Genomic DNA, 19427 nt, shown 5'->3' on the forward strand with positions numbered 1-19427 from the left:
TGGGTACCTAGAATCAGTACTGGGACCTTTATCCAAAACAGGTAAGCAATTAGTTTTCAGAAGTTCTACAATTTTTAAAGAATATTTAAAGCTTGCAGAAATTGACACTTAGAAGAAATTTCACAGAAAAACAGTCAATGAATTCCTATGGGAGAAAATTGGGTTACTGGTAAGTACAGTTGTAAGTATTTTTCAGAGTCAGTGCTGGGCACCAAGATCCAGCACTGGGAGCTCACCTAAGAGCAGGTGAGTATTTGTTTCTCGGCTGATTTTAGGTGAATATTTTAAGATTTGAAAAGTCCACACTTCGAAGAAATTTCAGGAAAAAGCCAGTCAATGTTACCCTATGAAGAAAATTGAGTTATCGGTTTAAAGGTAAGTACTCGACTGGCAGAGTTGAGGTTCTGGGCATAGACTCAGGGGTCCCCCAGGGTCAGGTAGGTACAGTTGGTTCACCCTCAGCGGCACTAGGGCGGCCGGGTGCAGAGAGAGTTAGGCCCAATGTTATCCTATGAGGGATAGGGGGGCCTTGGTTGGTGGCTGCTGACTAGAACGCCACACGGCTGTGGGAGCTGGGCTCCTGGTCACTTACTCAGGGCAAGTGGGGAAGTAGATGGGTGTAGAGGTTGCACTGCCAGGGCCACCACCACTTCGAGAGGTAAGTTGGGTAGTTTGAGGATAGGTAGGTACCCCGGGATTAGGCACAGGGGGCCGCGGGGCGCCTTTTGGTGTTGGGAAATCTTACCCTCTGTTGATCGCGGTGGGGGTGGGGGGGGGGGGGGTACCTTGTTCTGAGGCTGCAGGCTTCTTCAAGAGTGTCGAGGAAGATCCTTGGGTGCCAGACTCGGGGTCCCAGTCGCCGTGGGGTCGTCCTCGTGGCCAGGCTTGGCTGGTGCAGAGTGTGCTGGGTTCGCGGTTCCGGGCTGCTGCCAGGGATTAGAAGTAGATTTTGAGTAGAGCCTCTACTCATGGGAGTCCCAGGGGCTTAGAGTCAAAAGGTAGCCAGATCCTCTGGGGTTTGTGAGGTTGCTGGCCACAAGAGATGCTGGGTTGGAGCAGGAGCAGGTTCGAGGGTCGACAGGCCGGTAGGGCTGGGGCCAAAGCGGTTGGTGTCTTCCTCTTTTTAGCAGCTGCAGGGCAGGTCTTCTTTCTTCTACCTCTTTTTTGGATTTTGGAATCTGTAATCCGGGGAAGGAAGGTTCAGGGTGCCCCTAAATACTAGATTTAGGGGCGTCACAGGTAGGTGAAGGGCAGGGACCAATGGGTTCCTGTCCTGGGGTGGGTACACCCCCTATCCTGCCTCTCTCCTGTGGGAGGGGGGCAGTAGCCTAGTCCTGATAAGGTAGGGATTCCCATCTTCTAGATGGCGAGAGCCCGGCGATGTGCTTCACCTCACCTCCCCCACCTTAGGTTGGCAGGCTGGCACATCCCCTGTCCTTATTTGGCGTTTCAGGCCAAGCTTCCTGCTTGGGGGGGGGGGGGGGGGGGGGCGGGGGTTGAGGTGGCCTGGGGAAGCTCACAGAGGAGTCATGCCTTTGAAGCTTCCCCCTGCCCATCCTGGGGTGGGGGTGGGGGGAAAGCTGTCACCACTAGTCATCCCATGGCCATTGTGGCATTAGGCTGGGGAGGGGGGTGGTTTACTGGCCTGAAACAGGTAGTGGTCTCTCTAAAGTTGCCAGCTGCATGGAAATGATCTGGGCTGAGGTTGAGTTAAAGGCTAATGCAGCCATGCTGGGCATCCCTGAATTGGTGTGTGTGCAAACCAGAGCACAGAGCAAGAGGAAGGGTGAAAAAGTAGGTCTGGAGCCTGAAATAATGGCCCAATCAACCAAGAGAAAAGGTAAGACGACTGGGGAACCAGCTTCTGTACAGCAAAACATTCAGGACCCCCCTCCACAGGGAGAGGATTTGGATACCCCTGATGGAACTGAGTCCATGGAGCTTGACCCTTACCAGGTTGAACTCTTGGGCCCAGGGGGACTCTAGGGAAGAGCTGTGCCAGGGTCAGCGAGACTGTCCCACTCTTGAAAGCCTGAGGCAGCAAGCTGTTTCAGAAGCAAAGGGAGAGGTCAGTGGTACCCACAGAGCTTATGGGAAGAGGGATTACTGTATGCTGAGGCAAGAAACCCCACTCCTGGAGCCACCAGGAGGGTAGTAGTGCCACAGAAACAGAGAATTCCTCCTAACTTTGGCTCATGACATCCCCCTAGCTGGACATCTGGGGCAATCCAAAACTTGGGAAAGGCTAGTGAGTCACTTTTACTGGCCCCAGATGCACCAAAAGGTGAAGGAGTTTGTCAGCTCCTGGGTTACCTGTCTAGCCAGTGGCAAGACAGGTGGCCACCCAAAGGCCCCCCTCATCCCACTATCCGTGGTGGGGGTACCCTTTGAAAGGGTAGGAGTGGACATTGTGGGTCCACTTGAACCTCCCACAGCCTCAGGGAACAAATTTATTCTAGTAGTAGTGGATCATGCTACTAGGTACCCTGAAGCTATTCCACTTAGGACTACTACAGCTCCTGCAGTAGCCAAGGCCCTCCTGGGTGTCTTCACCAGGGTAGGGTTTCCTAAGGAGGTGGTTTCAGACAGAGGTTCCACCTTCATGTCTGCTTACCTGACACACATGTGGAAGGAGTGTGGAGTGCAGTACAAGTTTACTACACTCTACCATCCACAAACCAATGGCCTTGTTGAGAGATTCAACAAGACATTGAAAGGTATGATCATGGGTCTCCCTGAAAAACTCAAAAGGAGATGGGATGTCCTGTTACCATGCCTGCTTTTCGTTTATAGGGAAGTACCACAGAAGGGAGTAGGTCTCTCACCCTTTGAACTTCTGTTTGGTCATCCTGTAAGGGGACCACTTTGTTTTGTGAAAGAGGGCTGGGAGAGGCCTCTTCAAGAGCCCAAACAAGACATAGTGGACAATGTGCTTGGCCTAAGGTCCAGAATGGCTGAGTACATGGAGAAAGCATCCAAGAACCTTGAGGCCAGCCAGGAGCTCCAGAAGCACTGGTATGACCAAAAAGCTGCCCTGGTTGAATTTCAACCTGGGCAACAGGTATGGGTTTTGGAGCCAGTGGCACCAAGGGCCCTCCAAGATAAATGGAGTGGCCCTTACCCTATCCTAGAAAGAAAGAGTGAGGTCACCTATTTAGTTGACCTGGGCACTAGCAGGGCACCCAAAAGGGTCATTCATGTGAGCCGCCTTAAACTCTACAATTATAGGGCTGACATCACCATGCTGATGGTGACTGATGAGGAACAGGAAGCAGAGCGTGAACATCTCCCTGACCTCCACTCTGAACCATCTGAGAGCCCCTGGGCTAGCCCAGTGGTTCTGGTCCCCAAACCTCATCAACAAGGTGAAAAGAGAGATGAGGTTCTTTGTGGACTATAGAGGGCTCAATTCTGTCACCAAGACAGATGCTCACCCTATTCCATGAGCAGATTAGCTGATAGATAAATTAGGGGCAGCCCAATTCCTCAGTACCTTTGACTTAACTGCAGGGTACTGGCAGATTGGCATAGCCCCAGGAGCAAAAGAAAAGACAGCATTCTCCACACCGGATGGGCATTATCAGTTTACTGTAATGCCCTTGCCACTTTCCAGAGGTTGGTGAACCATGTCCTGGCTGAGTTGGAGTCCTTTAGTGCAGCTTATCTTGATGATATTGCTGTATTTAGCTCCACCTGGCAGGATCACCTGATCCACCTTGGGAAAGTTTTAGAGGCTCTGCAAAATGCAGGTCTCACTATCAAGGCATCCAAATGCCAGATAGGGCAGGGCACTGTGGTGTACTTGGGCCACCTTGTAGGTGGAGGCCAGGTACAACCCTTACAACCCAAGATCCAGGCCATCATGGACTGGATAGCTCCAACAACCCAGACCCAAGTCTGGGCATTCCTTGGCTTGACTGGGTACTACAGGAGGTTTGTGAAGGGATATGGGTCCATTGTGACCCCCCTTCCCTGAACTCACCTCAAAGAAGATGCCCAAGAAGGTTAACTGGACAGTTACGTTGCCAAAAGGCTTCTGACACCCTAAAAGAAGCAATGTGCTCAGCACCAATTCTAAAAGCTCCAGATTATGCCAAGCAGTTCATAGTGCAGACTGATGCCTCTAAACTAGGGATAGGAGCGGTCCTATCCCAGACCAATGATGAAGGCCAAGACCAACCTGTTGCTTTTATAAGCAGGAGGCTACTCCCCAGAGAGCAGCGTTGGAGTGCCATTGAGAGGGAGGCCTTTGCTGTGGTTTGGTCCCTGAAGTTGAGACCATACTTATTTGGTACTCACTTCCTAGTTCAAACTGACAACAGACCTCTCAGATGGCTAATGCAGATGAACGGCGAAAATCCAAAACTACTAAGGTGGTCCATCTCCCTACAGGGAATGGACTTTGAAGTGGAACACAGACCAGGGACTGCCCATGCCAATGCAGATGGACTTTCCAGGTTCTTCCACTTAGACAATGAAGACTCCATAGGGCAAGGTGAGTCTCATCACCTTTCGTTTAGGGAGGGGGGGCGGGTTGTGTGAGAAAGTGCCATCTTTCTTGCATGGTATGCCCCCACGTTTTGCTGAATGTACTTTGAGTGTGCCCTGGACTCCTGCCAATCAGGTGCCCAAGGCCTATGTTCCTTCCCTAAAAAAACACAAAACCCAAACTGGAAAACCCTGGCCACATGTCAGCCCCTGGTAAATGGTACCCTAGGTGCCCAGGGAAGGCCTCTAAGGGCTGCAGCACTCATTGTGCCACCCTTCGAGGCCCTGTACACACACACACACACACACACACACACACACACACACACACACACACTGCCCTTGCAGGCTGGGTGTCTGGGTGCAAGACAAAACAAAGGGTCAACATGGCACATCCGCCCATCACCTACACTGCCATGGCATATCAGCCACCCCTCGAGCTGGGTGCCCTATGCCAATGGTGTGGGCACAGGAGAAGGAGCCCTGTGCCCCTACAGTACCCAGGTCCATGCCTGGGCACTGTAAGTCAAGCACTCCAACTTAAACAGAAAGGATTGGCCCCTACACATGACAAAGGCCATCTTCTTGATCATGTGTTCAGTAACCTGGACAATCTCGCCGTAGGTACCCCCACCCCACTTCCCTGGACGGATCATCTTTTGATTCCTCTTTGTTGGGAGACCCCTATTCCGCCTCCCACCCAGAGAGCAGTGCTAACCCTGGAGAGAAAATGGGCTAGACTTGTGCCTGATCATTTGACCACAGCTCTTGAAGCCACTAAACCACTAAGTAATTCCAACCTTGATTTGGCCAGCGAGAATTTTAATACGTGGATCCAAAGCTCTCTTGATCTAGTACTCCCCAAAGAACATACCCATAGGAAATGCAGATTGAAAACAGCTCCATGGTTCTCTCCTAAACTGAGGGAGCAAAAACAGTCATGTAGAAGATTGGAAAGAAGATGGAGACACAACTTCTCTGAGGCTAGTAAACTTGTCTACAGAGAGGCAATAAGGAGTTACAAATCAGAAATCAAACGTGCTCAAACTGCATTCTTTACGGAGAAAATAGCTACGGACGCTAATTCTCCCAAAGAGATCTTTCGTATAGCCAAATCACTTATCACCTTACCTCAGAAACCTCCTACTACTGATGGAGCACTTACCCAGTGTAATAAACTGGCAGTCTTTTTTTATCAAAAAATTCAAAAGATTTATTTGTCCTTTCCAACTACGCTGATAAGCCCTATGGCTACCAGAATGAGAGGTGCTCATTCTAACTCTCAATGCTCGTTAGAGCGATTTCCCCTCCTAGATGCAGAAACATTGGACTCTATCATAGCCCGGGTTACATCAGGCTCCCCCTCTGATCCTGCCCCCCCCGCATTCTCTTGTTATAGTTATCAACTCTATTCGTCCAGTAATTCTTGAGATCTTGAACTCCTCCATCACCACTGGCATGGTACCTTCTATATGGAAATGTGCAATGGTTAGAGCCCTACTGAAGAAGCCTAACCTTGACCAATCCAACCTGGCCAACTATCGCGCTATCTCCCTTCTCCCTTGGTTGAGCAAGCTGATTGAGAAACACATCAACTCCATCCTGGTGGACTATCTGGAATCTAACCACCTGTTACACGAGTCCCAAACAGGCTTTCATCCCCAACGTGGGACTGAGACTGCTTTATTAGCAGTAACAGAGGAGGCGAGAAGGTTACTGGACCAGGCAGGCACAGCGGCAATCATCCTTCTAGACCTTAGTGCCGCTTTTGATACTGTCAATCATAACATTCTGTCTCTTCGTCTCAAAAACGTGGGAGTGACGGGCACGGCACTAACCTGGTTTCAGTCCTTCCTCAGTGATCGCTTCTTCCAAATCTTTGAAGGAAAAATAGCCTCCACCCGGCTACCTCTGAGCTGTGGGGTTCCACAGGGCTCCGCCTTGAGCCCTACGCTATTCAATATTTACCTGAGCCCCCTGGCGGAGATTGTACATCCATTCGGCCTTAAAATCATCACCTATGCAGATGACACGCAGCTAGTAGTGTCACTAAACAACCCTGAAGGATCATCCTGCACTCTCGCCTCCTGTCTAGAGGCGGTAGCCGAATGGATGGAACTCTCCTGCCTTAAGCTCAACAGGGACAAAACCGAAATTATGTTCCTGGGCAACCCTCACCCTTCCACTCACTCTCTCTTCACTTCTTCATGGCCAGTCTGTTTTGGCACGGCCCCGGTTCCTAAGGCCCAGATCAAGAGTCTTGGCATGTGGCTTGATAGTTCTCGACTTCAACCACCATGCCTCTAACCTATCAGCCACCTGTTATGGCTTGTTGAGAATGCTACGAAAAATCATCCCTCTTCTGCCCTTTCAGGCAAGAAGGATAATGGTACAGGCCCTTATACTCTCTCGCCTTGACTACGGGAATGCTCTATACCTGGGAGCCCCCAAATTCACTATTCATAAATTACAAACAGCTCAGAACTGTGCTGCCCGTCTTCTCCTTCAAGTACCCCGTTGGCAATCTGCCAAACCAGCCCTTAGGAACCTACACTGGCTCCCAATCTCAGCCAGGATACAGTTTAAAGCTATGTGCCTGGCCCATAGAGCCTTTTGGAAAAATGGCCCAATCATCACTCACTCCTTTATCACCCCCTATGAACCCTCTAGGAATCTTCGGTCCAGCTCTTCTTTTTTGGCCACTCCAAAGGTAATACGAAGATCAAGATGGGGTGGACGCTCCTTCTCATTGAATGCCCCTAAACTCTGGAATCTGCTTCCCGATACTCTAGGGATGGAAAAAAATCTGTTGGCCTTCCGTTAACTCCTAAAAACCCACCTTAATACTTCGCTCTAAGCGACCTGCCTCATCTGTCCTACAGCGCTGGGAGGCCCCAGGGTAGCCATGCACTATATAAATTTAATTTCATTCATTCATAAGTGCCGTGCTGCCATTTAAAGAGTACATGGTGTTGGGAGTTCGTCAAACACGAGCTCCACAGCACCATAATGGCAACACTAAAGACTGGGAAGTTTGGTATCAAACTTCTCAGCACATTAAACCCACACTGATGCCAGTGTGGGATTTAATGTACCAAGCACCCCAGAGGGCATCTTCGAGATGCCCCCTTAAACCTAATCTACAATCCACGTCTGCTCTGAGGCTGCCTAGGCTGCCACACAGCAGACATGATGCTGGACCACTCGGTAGGAGAGCCCCTGCTCTCCTGGGCCTGCAACAATGCACATCCTGGGCGAGGTGCTAAATCTCCTCCCCCAGGATGGGCAGGGGGAAGCTTCAAAGGCATGCCGCCTCTGTGAGCTTCCCCAGGCCACTGCAACCCCCCCACTCTGGCGGGAAGCTTGGCCGGAAAACCCAAATAAGGACATGGGATGTGCCAGCCTGCCAACTCCACCCCTCAGGTGGGGGAGGCGAGGTGAAGCACATCTCCAGGCTCTCGCCATCTTGAAGATGGGAAGACCTGCCCAATCAGGACTAGGCTACTGCCCCCCCTTCCACAGGAGAGAGGCAGGATAGGGGGTGTACCCACCCCAGGACAGGGACCCATTGGTCCCTGCCCTTCATCTACCTGTAACGCCCCTAAATCTAGTATTTAGGGGCACCCTGAACCTTCCTTCCCCAGATTCCAGATTCCAAAATCCGAATAAGAGCTAGAAGAAAGACCTGCCCTGCAGCTGCTAAGAAGAGGAAGACACAAACTGCTTTGGCCCCAGCCCTACCGGCCTGTCGACCCTCGAACCTGCTCCTGCCCCAACCCGGCATCTCTTGTGGCCAGCAACCTCACAAACCCCAGAGGACCTGGCTACCTTTTAACTCTAAGCCCCTGGGACACCCATGAGTAGAGGCTCTACTCAAAATCCACTTCTAATCCCTGGCAGCAGCCCAGAACCGCGAACCCAGCACACTTTGCACCAGCCAAGCCTCGCCTGTGCCGGAGTGAACAAAGACCACGAGGTGGACCCCACGGCGACTGTGACCCCAAGTCCGGCACCCAAGGACCTCCCTCGACACTCCTGAAGAAGCCTGCAGCCTCAGAACAGGGTGCGCCCCCAACCGCGATCAGCAGAGGGTAAGATTTCCCGACACCAAAAGGCACTCCTGCACCCGGCGCCCCGCGGCCCCCTGTGCCCAATCCCGGGGTACCTACCTATCCTCCAACTACCCAACTTACCTCTCGAAGTGGTGGTGGCACCTGAAGAAACCTCGTCCCCGAGCTTGCAGTCTTTTTCTAAACCGGAGATTTCCCATTGAAATCAACTGGGCGCCCGAAGGCTCAAAAGAACCCTGCACCCAGCCGCCCGAGGGGCCCTGGCAGTGCAACCTCTACACCCATCTACTACCCCACTTGCCTGTGTAAGTGACCAGGAGCCCAGCTCCCACAGCCGCGTGGCCTGCTAGTCAGCAGCCACCAACCAAGGCCCCCCTACCTCTCATAGGATAACATCGGGCCTAACTCTCTCTGCACCCGGCCGTCCTAGTGCCACTAAGGGTGAACCAACTGTACCTACCTGACCCTGGGAGACCCCCGAGTCTATGCCCAGAACCTTAACTCTGCCAGTCGAGTCCTTACCTTTAAACCGATAACTCAATTTTCTCCACAGGGTAACATTGGCTGGCTTTTTCTGAAAGTGTGGACTTTTCAAAACTTAAAATATTCACCAAAAATCAGCCGAGTAACGAAAACACTCACCTCCTCTTAGGTGAGCTCCCAGTGCTGGATCTTGGTGCTCAGCACTGACTCTGAAAAATACTTACAACTGTACTTACCAGTAACCCAATTATCTCCCATAGGAAATCATTTACTGTGCTTCTGTGAAATTTCTTCTAAGTGTCAATTTCTGCAATCTTTAAATATTCTTTAAAAATCGTATAATATCTGAAAACGTAATTACCTGTTTTGGATAAAGGTCCCAGTACTGAGTCTAGGCACCCAGTACTGGATTACAAAAGTAACGAGAACATACTATACCTGCAACTTGAATTTTCTGCCATAGGGAACCATTGACTGTTTTCTATGAAATATTTTCTAAGTGTCAACTTTTAAAATAGCAAAATATTGTCTAAAAATCGTCACAGTACTTAAGTCGACTCATCACTTGATTCTGAGAACTGACCCAGGACTAAATCTAGGATCCAGTCCTGGAATTCCAAAAGTAATCCTAAAAGTAATCTGTGGCAAATAACTTGAAACCTCCATTGAACTCAATGCCTTTTGGTGTCGGGAAATCTTACCCTCTGTTGATCGCGGTTGGGGAGGCTCCCTGATTCGGAGGCTGCAGGCGTCAGGAGCGTCGAGGTGAGTCCTTGGGTGCTTGATTTGGGGTCACAGTCACCAGGGGGACGTCCTTGGGGTCTTCGTTCACTCCGGCACAGGCCAGGCTTGGCGGGTGCAGAGTGTGCAGGGTTCGCGGTTCCGGGCTGATGCCAGGGGGTAGAAGCTGGTTTTGAGCAGAGCCACTGCTCATGGGAGTCCCAGGTGCTTAGAGCCAAAAGATAGCCAGGTCCTCCGAGGTTTGTGAGGTTGCTGGCCACAAGAGGTGCTGGAATGGAGCAGGGTTGAGGGTCGACATGCCGGTAGGGCTGGGGCCAAAGCAGTTGGTGTCTTCCTCTTCTTAGCAGCTACACGGCAGGTCTTCTTTATTCTTGCTCTTATTTTCTCGGAATCTAAAGAAGGAAGGTTCAGGGTGCCCCTAAATACTAGATTTAGGGGCGTTACAGGTAGGTAAAGGGCAAGGACCAATGGGTCCCTGCCCTGGGGTGGGTACACCCCCTATCCTGCCACTCTCCTGTGGGAGGGGGCAGTAGCCTAGTCCTGATTGGGCAGGGCCTCCCATCTTCAAGATTGCGAGTGCCCGGAGATGTGCTTCACCTCGCCTCCCCCACCTAAGGGGTGGGGTTGGCAGGCTGGCACATCCCCGGTCCTCATTTGGGGTTTACTGCCAGATTTACGTTTATGAGGCAATTTGGTAGAAAGATGTCTTGTCTGAGGATTAATATAGAGTTCTTTCTGTTGGGGGTCCTATTTCGGGGGTGGGACATCGAAATAGGGGTCCTGCTGCTGCAGAAGAGCATCTTTCTGTTTCGGACCTGAAATCAGATGAATTTTCGGTGCCAAGGTTTAAGTTCAGAAGCCGGTTTTGGTGTTGAATGTTTCGGCTCCGAAGCGGTTTTGGGTTTGAGCCGCACGGTTTTGCTCGGTGCCAGACTTTAGCCGACTCAATCCCGAGCAGGAAGGCTTTGGCGCCGAGCCAGAAGGTGGGGTGTTGGAAACATCTTGGTATCGAACGTGGTGCGGATGTGGGACAGGACCCTTTTGCTTTGGCTGAATAGGTATTTGGGGCGAGGGGTGTTCGGTACTCACGTTAAGTTGACCTTGCGGCACATGTTCTTCAGAGTCAGATTCTGTAATGGATACAAGCTCTTTCTGTTCTTCTTTGGGCATCTTGCGCGTCGGAATCTTCTTGCTCGGAACCTTCTCCGAAGATGTCCAGCGTGGATTCAATGTTTTGGCTCTGCATTTCACGACGTTGAGCCAGCCGATCGAGGAGCGTTTTCTTCAAACTGAAAGATTTGCACGCGTCGCAGCTCCGTTCGTTGTGCTCCGGTGATGAGCACAAGTTTCACAGTTCGTGTTAGTCGGTGCGCGGGTACTTCGCATGGCGCAGAGGACAGAATTTGAATGGAGTCCGTTGCAAGGTGGCTGACGCGGGGAGGGCCAATTGCCTTCCACAAGTTTTACGATCTAAATAGAAGTTTTGTTGACTAATACGATACGCGGAGAAGTGGGATACGCATACGAAACAATACCATTGAGGGTAGATTGGATTGCGCACCGAGGGGAACCCGAAGAATGGTTTCGAAATGGAGAGCAGCAATACACTTCCAAACCCGATGGTGGAAAAAAACAATGCAACAATGGAGTCGATGCCCATGCGCACTAGCACCGAAAGGAAGAGTCACCTACCTTGGAAAGACTTCTTCTAAGAAAAACAAATTGCAAACATCCGGACCCAACACTAACTGGCAGGACTATGCAAAGCATGTCATCTACAGCTTGCATGCCTAGAACACATGTTTTTAGTGTTAGGTCGTTTTTCAGGGGGAATCTCTAAAATGCCCTCTGTGTGCATTTTTCATTAAATCCCACACTGGCATCAGTGTGAGCTTAATGTGCTGATAAGTTTGAAACCAAACTTCACAGTTTTCAGTAAAGCCACTATGGTGCGGTGGCGTTCATAATGACAAACTCCCAGCACCATATACTCTTTAAGGCATTACTGCACTTACAATGTCTAAGAATTGGCGTACACACTGTAGGGGTACAGGGCTCATGCACCTGTACCCTCACCACTGGTATAATGTACCCAGCTAGGGGGGGGGGGGGGGTGGCTTACCTATGCTAGGGCAGGGGGTTGTAGGCATGGCACATAGGGATGTGTGCCAGACTCTTCACTTTGTTCGGCACCTAAACACACAGCCTGCAATGGCAGTGTGTGGGTGTAAAGGTACAGGGTCTCTAAGGGTGGCACAATAAGTGTCCCTTAATGGCCTTCTCTGGTCACAGTGCCCTTAGTACCTATGGCACCCTTTACAAAGGACTTGCATGTGGCCAGAGAGTTGCCAATTGGGTTTTGCATCAGTACAGTTTAGGAAAAGAACATAGGCCCTGGGCACCTGGTTGGAAGGAGTCCAGGGCACACTCAAAGTACATCAACATGAGGCAAAAAGTGGAGATCAACCATGCAAAAAGGGGCACTTGCCTACACAAATGCCCTTGGAAATTTAGGGGTGCATTGGGATCAGCTGCGAAATCAGCGGATCAGTTGGGGACCGGAAGTGAGACCGAAGGCCACCTTGATGTCCATGCAACTTCTCCAGATGTAGCAAGGCTGGGGATAAGGACTACTTGGATTCCTTATGCTTCTTTTTAGACTTGGACTGAAAGAGCGACCTGTCTCAGAAATGGATTTGTGTTCTCGACTTCAAGTGGGAGCAGTGCTTATGTGGCTTCCTGCGGTGGTCTGCAACGTACAGATTGGCTTTGCACTCCTCGATCACCTTCAGGTGCATCAAGGCTCACTTCTTGCACAAATTGGGAGTTGATACCTCGTTGGAATCGGTCATAGACCTCTGTTTGAGATAGTCCCTACACTGCTTAAACTCTGTCGTTTTAGGAGGGGATATGAACTTGCACACTGGAGACATTGAGAGAAAAAGCTTGTCAAGTAATGACAGAAAGACAGGCACTAGCTCTGGACTCGCACACATAGGAACGGAAAGAAAGGAACTGACATCCATGCGCTTGGATGACACCTACATGTGGCTCCAGCCATCACATCTGGGGTGGAGCGGAGTAGACAGCCACGTGAAGCCACCTACTGACGTACAGGGGCTATGCAACCAAAGAAGCCAAGTACAGTGTTTTGACTAATGTGGAAAAAAACTGGCTAAACATGTCTGGTGATGCATGAGGCATGATGTAGGCTCACTCACACAGAGGATGCTCCTGCAAGGGGAAAGTTGCACAAAATTTAAACAGTTTTCTTTGAGAAGCTTTCGGCCTCACTGGTCGGGTACAGGCAATTCTAAACCAGTTTGTAAGGAGTAAAGAGAAAATGAAGTGTACAGTTGTCATTCGGTTGTCTACAGACAATATGGTATTATGCTGTTCAAATATTTATTACTATTAACACTTTTTACCTTGAAATAATCCAGGAACTCTCTTAGAGTCATCTCCTTCCCACTGGCTTGCATGCCTCGAACTTCAAAGCGGTCCCACAAACTCCACTCATTCTCATAGTACTGCAACAGGAATAAAATGGATGAGTTCACTGCCAGTGAATTCTGGCTTTCAAATTAAACAGAGCTATTAAACCTCTAGACACAAGGCATAAGGATCAGTGCCAACCAACTCTGGCTTTCCAATGAATTTAAAAATAAAAATAAAACTACTACGTTTAAACTCAGGTTCTCGGGCACGGACAGCTCGCTTTAAAGTGTTGAACTGCCCACCAATTTCAGAAACATGGGATCATAACTAACTGAATGTCTGGATGATCGAATACAAGCAAACAACTTGTGCCGTGTGGCTGTTTTTCAAATTGCCAGACTGTCTGCTTGTACCTGTAGGCAAAAACATTGGCAGCATTACTACACACTGACGAAAGGCTTAGTTTAAACAGGACCTTGCTTAGGCAAGTTTATTGAAGAATTCCAGAGTTACTTGCATGCTAAATGACTGTCAGCCAAGAAATCACTTTACCAGCATTACAACTAGTCTACCTACCCCAGACACTCACCTTATTTTTCGGTGCAGAGATGGGCTCTGAAAAGGCAAAGAAAGGCAGCGCCAGGTTCATGAAACCATTCTTGAATGACTCAATCTTCTTGTGCCCCTGCACAATTTTGTACAGCTCGAGGCACACCAGTCCCACCACTGCGGCTGTGGTAGTCGCAATGGCTGGGATAATTTTTCCAGCTATCAGCTTACTCTAGAGGAAACAGAATGAAGTGAATAAGACAATACCAAAGAGATGCACATTTTTCTATTTGTCTATACCTACTGAAGCACCAAGATTTTAGGACCTGCACAGCTACAGTTCAGCAAGGAGCTGTGTGCAGCAGGAAATCCAACCAAATACATTTAAGGGAGTTTTTGAGAACCTTGCTGCTGGTCTGCAGCCATGTTTATAAATCTTGCTAATAAACAAGCTATTGGTTTACGTGGCAGTCAGAAGAGCCCTATGCCCAAACCAGGCAATCACTTATTTCACGGCAATCGCTAAAGGATATACTCTGGACCTCTCTAAAACATGGGCATTTTTCAAACAAGTGTATATGGTAGATGCGAGAAACTGGGTCATTGGTCAACAAGGATGAGAGTCCATCACAAGTAAATAGTCCGAAATTGTCTTTTTTTCCTCAGAAGTACCCCATTGTAGCACTTTAATCAGGATAGCGAAGCAGTGCAGTCAAAGGCCTACTCAGAAGAGGTGGTAGGGGCTAGTAACTAACTCGCTGGTACACACCACTACTCAAATTATTGCTCAGTCAGTGTTTTTCTTTTTTAAATGAAAAGTATTTTTAGGAAACACACAATTAAATACTACACATTAAATTACAAATATATACAATCAGGTAGCTGGAAATACCTTTGGTTTTACACCCCTTGCGGGAAGCTGGCTCTTTGTGATATATCAATCCGATATACTGTGTAAATGTAAGAAACTGGCTCTATATATACTGCACCAAAGTGAGGTACAGTGTGTATAGAGTCCAAGAGTCTCCAGAAGTTTGGCAGAGGTTAAAGTTAGATAGAACCTTACTCTCTAAAACGGTAGCTTGGTCGAGCAGGAAGGCAGTATCAGAGGACAGTGTTAAGCATTTGATGTACACACCCAGTCAGCAAATGGTCTCACACACTCACAAACTGAACTGTAGGCCAATTGTTTGTATAAAAAAATATACAGTTTTATTTTAGAACCACAGGTTTGCATAAAATACTTTAAGATAAGATGCTGTCATCGCACCCCACCTGCGGGACATTATCAACACCTCCTTCAACACCGCCACCTTCCCTGAGAGCTGGAAGCACGCCGAACTCAGCGCTCTACTCAAGAAACCTACAGCGGACCCCACCGATCTCAAGAACTACCGCCCCATCTCGCTCCTCCCGTTTCCAGCCAAAGTCATCGAGAAAACCGTCAAACAGCTGGCCGCCTTCCTCGAGACGAATGGGTACCTAGACCCCTCACAGTCTGGCTTCCGAGCCAACCACAGCACAGAGACCGCCCTCATCGCCGCCAACGACGACATCCGAGCCCTGATGGACAACGGAGAAACAGCTGCCCTCATCCTCCTAGACCTCTCCGCGGCTTTCGACACGGTCTGCCACCGCACCCTAGTGCAGCGCCTCAGCAACATCGGAATCCAGGAGAAGGCACTGGATTGGATCATTTCCTTCCTCGACGGAAGAACGTAGAGAGTCCGCCTACCACCGTACAAGTCAGAGGCCACCGAAGTCATCTGCGGCGTCCCTCAAGGTTCCTCGCTGAGCCCCACCCTCTTCAACGTCTACATGAGCCCCCTCGCGGCCATCGCACGCCAACACAACCTCAACATAATCTCCTACGCCGATGACACCCAGCTGATCCTCTCCCTGACCAACGACCCCGCCGCCGCCAGAGCCAACCTGCACGATGGGATGAAAGATGTAGCCGAGTGGATGACGACCAGCCGCCTGAAACTGAACTCGGACAAGACGGAGGTCCTCATCCTGGGCCCCTCACCCTCCGCCTGGGACGACTCCTGGTGGCCCCCCGCCCTGGGCACCGCACCCAAACCGACGGACCACGCACGCAACCTGGGCTTCATCCTGGACTCCTCCCTCTCCATGACCAGGCAAGTCAAGGCCGTCTCCTCGACATGCTTCAACATCCTACGCATGCTACGGAAGATCTTCTGGTGGATCCCCACCGAGACCAGGAAGACCGTCACCCAGGCCCTCGTCACCAGCCGACTGGACTACGGCAACGCCCTCTACGCCGGTACCACCGCCAAGCTCCAGAAGAGACTCCAGCGGATCCAGAACGCCTCAGCCAGACTCATCCTCGACATCCCACGCAACTGCCACATCTCCGGACACCTGAGAGACCTGCATTGGCTCCCCGTCAACAAAAGAATCACCTTCCGTCTCCTCACCCACGCACACAAAGCCCTCCACGACCAAGGCCCGATCTACCTCAACAACCGAATCAACTTCTACGCTCCCAAACGCCACCTCCGATCAGCCAGCCACGCCCTCGCCGCCGTCCCGCGCATCCGAAGAGCGACAACAGGAGGGAGGTCCTTCTACCTGGCCGCCAAGACCTGGAACTCCCTCCCGACCGACCTACGCCTGACCAAGGACCACCTCTCCTTCAGGAAGAAGCTGAAGACCTGGCTGTTCGAGCAGTAACGGCCCCCCCCCAGCGCCTTGAGACCCTACAGTTGAGTAGTGCGCTATACAAATGTTTTGATTGACTGTTGAATAATTTCAATGAACAAACTAGACTTTGAATGCAATAAGGTACAGGGGTTGCAATAGGCAACACAATACTTTGTATATCTATAACATTGAGCTCAATGGGATTTTTAAGTAAACTGCAATACAATTAATATACGAACGTTTTTCTTACTCAGGGCTGGATCCTGGATTCAGCCCTGGTGCATTTCCTGTAAACAGTTGAAATAAATCGTTTTTGTTAAACAGGCAATTTTTAAGGAATATTTGTATGTTGCAAAAATCGACACTTAAAAGAATTATCTGGTAAAAAACAGGCAATACTATGGAGGAAAATCAAGTTATTGTAAAATCTCAGTGGTAATGACTTTCTGGTCAGTGCTAGGCACCCAAGTCCAACACTGGGATCTCTCCTGAGAACAGGCGAGTAATTTCGTTTTTGTTAATCAGACGATTTTTAGTGAATATTTCAAAGTTTCAAAACTCGACACTTGGAAGAATTTCCAAGTGAAAACCAGTCAATGTCACCCTATGGAGAAAGGAATATGCTACTTACCAGTATGCATCTGTTCTTGGCATGTAGAGCTGCAGATCTATACACTGTGCATAGATCGCCATCTGTGGTTGGGCCCGGATGTTTGCAGTTTGTTTTTCTTCTTGGACAGTCTTTGGAAGTCACGAGTTCGGTGACTCCTCCTTCGGTCCGTACTGCGCATGGGCTTCGGCTCCACCCTCAGATTGTTTTTCGCCAGCAGGGAAAAGATGGAGCATAGTGATAATAGTAAGAAACCCATGTGTGTTGTATCTAAATAAGATAAACTCGAACGGATACAGGTAGCCGGGGAGGCGGGTGGGCGTGTATAGCTCTGCAGCTCTACATGCCAAGAACAGATGCATACTGGTAAGTAGCATATTCCGTTCGAGGCAAATGAGCTGCAGATTATACACTGTGCATAGATTATATAGCAGTACCCAACCTTAGCGGCGACCACCGGTATCCGTTGCAGCGGTTTGAAATAGTGTCTTTAGTACAGCCTGGCCCACACTAGCTTGTTGTTTGGAGTGCACGTCTACACAGTAATGTTTTGTGAAGGTGTGCGGTGTTGACCATGTGGCTGCTTTGCAGATGTCATCTAAGGGTATGTTCCCTAGAAAAGCCATAGAAGCCCCTATCTTTCTTGTAGAGTGGGCTTTAGGTGGAACAGATAATGTTCTTTTTGCTTTGTGATTGCAAATTTGTATGCACTTTACAATCCACCTAGCTATCCCTGATTTTGAGATGGGTTGCCTTTATGCGGTGGAGAGGAGACAAACAACTGTTTAGTCTTTCTGAAAGGTTGCGTTCTTTGTATGTAGTACAGTAAAGCCCTTTTAACATCAAGTGTATGTAGAGCCCTTTCCGCAACAGATTGGGGTTGCGAGAAAAAACCGGTAATTCCACCGATTAAGATGGAAGGGGGAAATTACCTTGGGCAGAAATTTTGGATTTGTGCGAAGTATCACCTTGCTGTGATGTATCTGTAAAAAGGGTTCTTGTATAGTGAACGCTTGTATCTCACTAACCCTTCTAAGGGAAGTGATAGCTACGAGGAAAGCTGTTTTCCAAGTAAGGAACTGTAGCTCACATTTAAGCATTGGTTCGAAAGGCGGACCCATTAGCCTGGTAAGAACTAAGTTTAGATTCCACACAGGTGAGGGTGGTGCCCTGGGCGGAATTACTCTTTTAAGGCCTTCCATGAAGGCTTTAATAGCAGGCACTCTGAAAAGTGATAAATGCTGTCTGTTTTGCAGGTAAGCAGCAATTGCTGCTAGGTGTAGACGGATGGATGAGTATGCCAGGTTACACCTTTGAAGATGGAGCAGATAGCATATGATGTGCTGTATGGAGACATCTAAAGGGTTGATTGTATTGTTACGGCAGTAAACAACAAATCTCTTCCACTTTGCGGCATAGCATGCTTGAGTGGTAGGACGTCTGGCTTCTCTGATAATGTTCATGCAATCAGGGGGAAGGTTAAGGTATCCAAATTCTAAGATTTCAGGAGCCAGATCGCAAGGTTGAGCTGAGCTGGGTCCGGGTGCCCGATTTCTCCATGGTTCTGGGTTAGGAGGCATGGGGACAGGTGCAGTTTTTGATGTGGCACCACCGAGAGCTGTAATAGTGTGGTGAACCACGGCTGCCTGGCCCATGTTGGGGCTACCAGAATGAGTGTGAGTGCTGTTGTAGCTTCCTTACCACTAATGGAATTAGCGGGAGAGGTGGAAAGGCATATGCAAATTTGCCTGACCAGTTCATCCATATCGCATTGCCTTTGGACAATGGGTGTGGGTATCTGGCGGCGAAGCTTGGGCATTTTTTGTTTTCGTGGGTGGCGAAGAGGTCTAGCTGAAGATGCCCCCACTTGTGAAAGAATGGGTGAAGAACTTGTGGATGTAGTTCCCATTCGTGCATTTGTCTGCTGAGCAGATCTGCCATGGTGTTTTGTAAACCTGGGACGTGCTGTGCCAGGAGAAAGATTTTTTGTGGGATTGCCCATCTCCATATGCTCTGTGCTAAGCGAGAGAGCTGGGGAGAGTGTGTCCCCCCGTTTTTGAATATAATACATTGCAGTCATATTGTCTGTGCGAATGAGGACTGCCTTGGCTGAGATTTGTTTCTGAAACGATTTCAGGGCTAGAAAGATCGCCAACAACTCCAGATGATTGATGTGGAGTAACCTCTGTTGTGGCGTCCATACACCTTGCACTGTGAGGTGTAATAGGTGCGCTCCCCAGCCGGAGAGCGATGCGTCCGTTGTTAGAACCACCTGAGGAAGCGGGTCCAGGAACGGTCGCCCTTTGGAAAGGTTTGTGGTGTTCCACCACTGCAGAGAGCTATGGGTGCGACCGTCCACCAACACCAGATCCGTCAGCTGT

The 19427-nt window shown here is 49.6% G+C and overlaps 1 protein-coding gene across 4 annotated transcripts in view; it reads right to left on the bottom strand.

The window, feature by feature from the left end:
* The window catches only part of UBA1 (ubiquitin like modifier activating enzyme 1), a 363931-nt gene that overhangs the window by 33638 nt on the left and 310866 nt on the right, over positions 1-19427 (bottom strand). For all 4 annotated transcript variants that reach the window (XM_085629693.1, XM_085629692.1, XM_085629695.1 and 1 more), the window contains exons 23-24: positions 13810-14001; positions 13211-13312 (exon numbers count right to left, since the gene is read on the bottom strand). In XM_085629693.1, coding sequence (XP_085485819.1) covers positions 13211-13312; positions 13810-14001 — 294 coding nt within the window. The remainder of the gene's footprint in view (positions 1-13210; positions 13313-13809; positions 14002-19427) is intronic.

Source organism: Triturus cristatus, chromosome 10 (assembly GCF_964204655.1).
Source record: "Triturus cristatus chromosome 10, aTriCri1.1, whole genome shotgun sequence".
Taxonomy (NCBI): domain Eukaryota; kingdom Metazoa; phylum Chordata; class Amphibia; order Caudata; family Salamandridae; genus Triturus; species Triturus cristatus.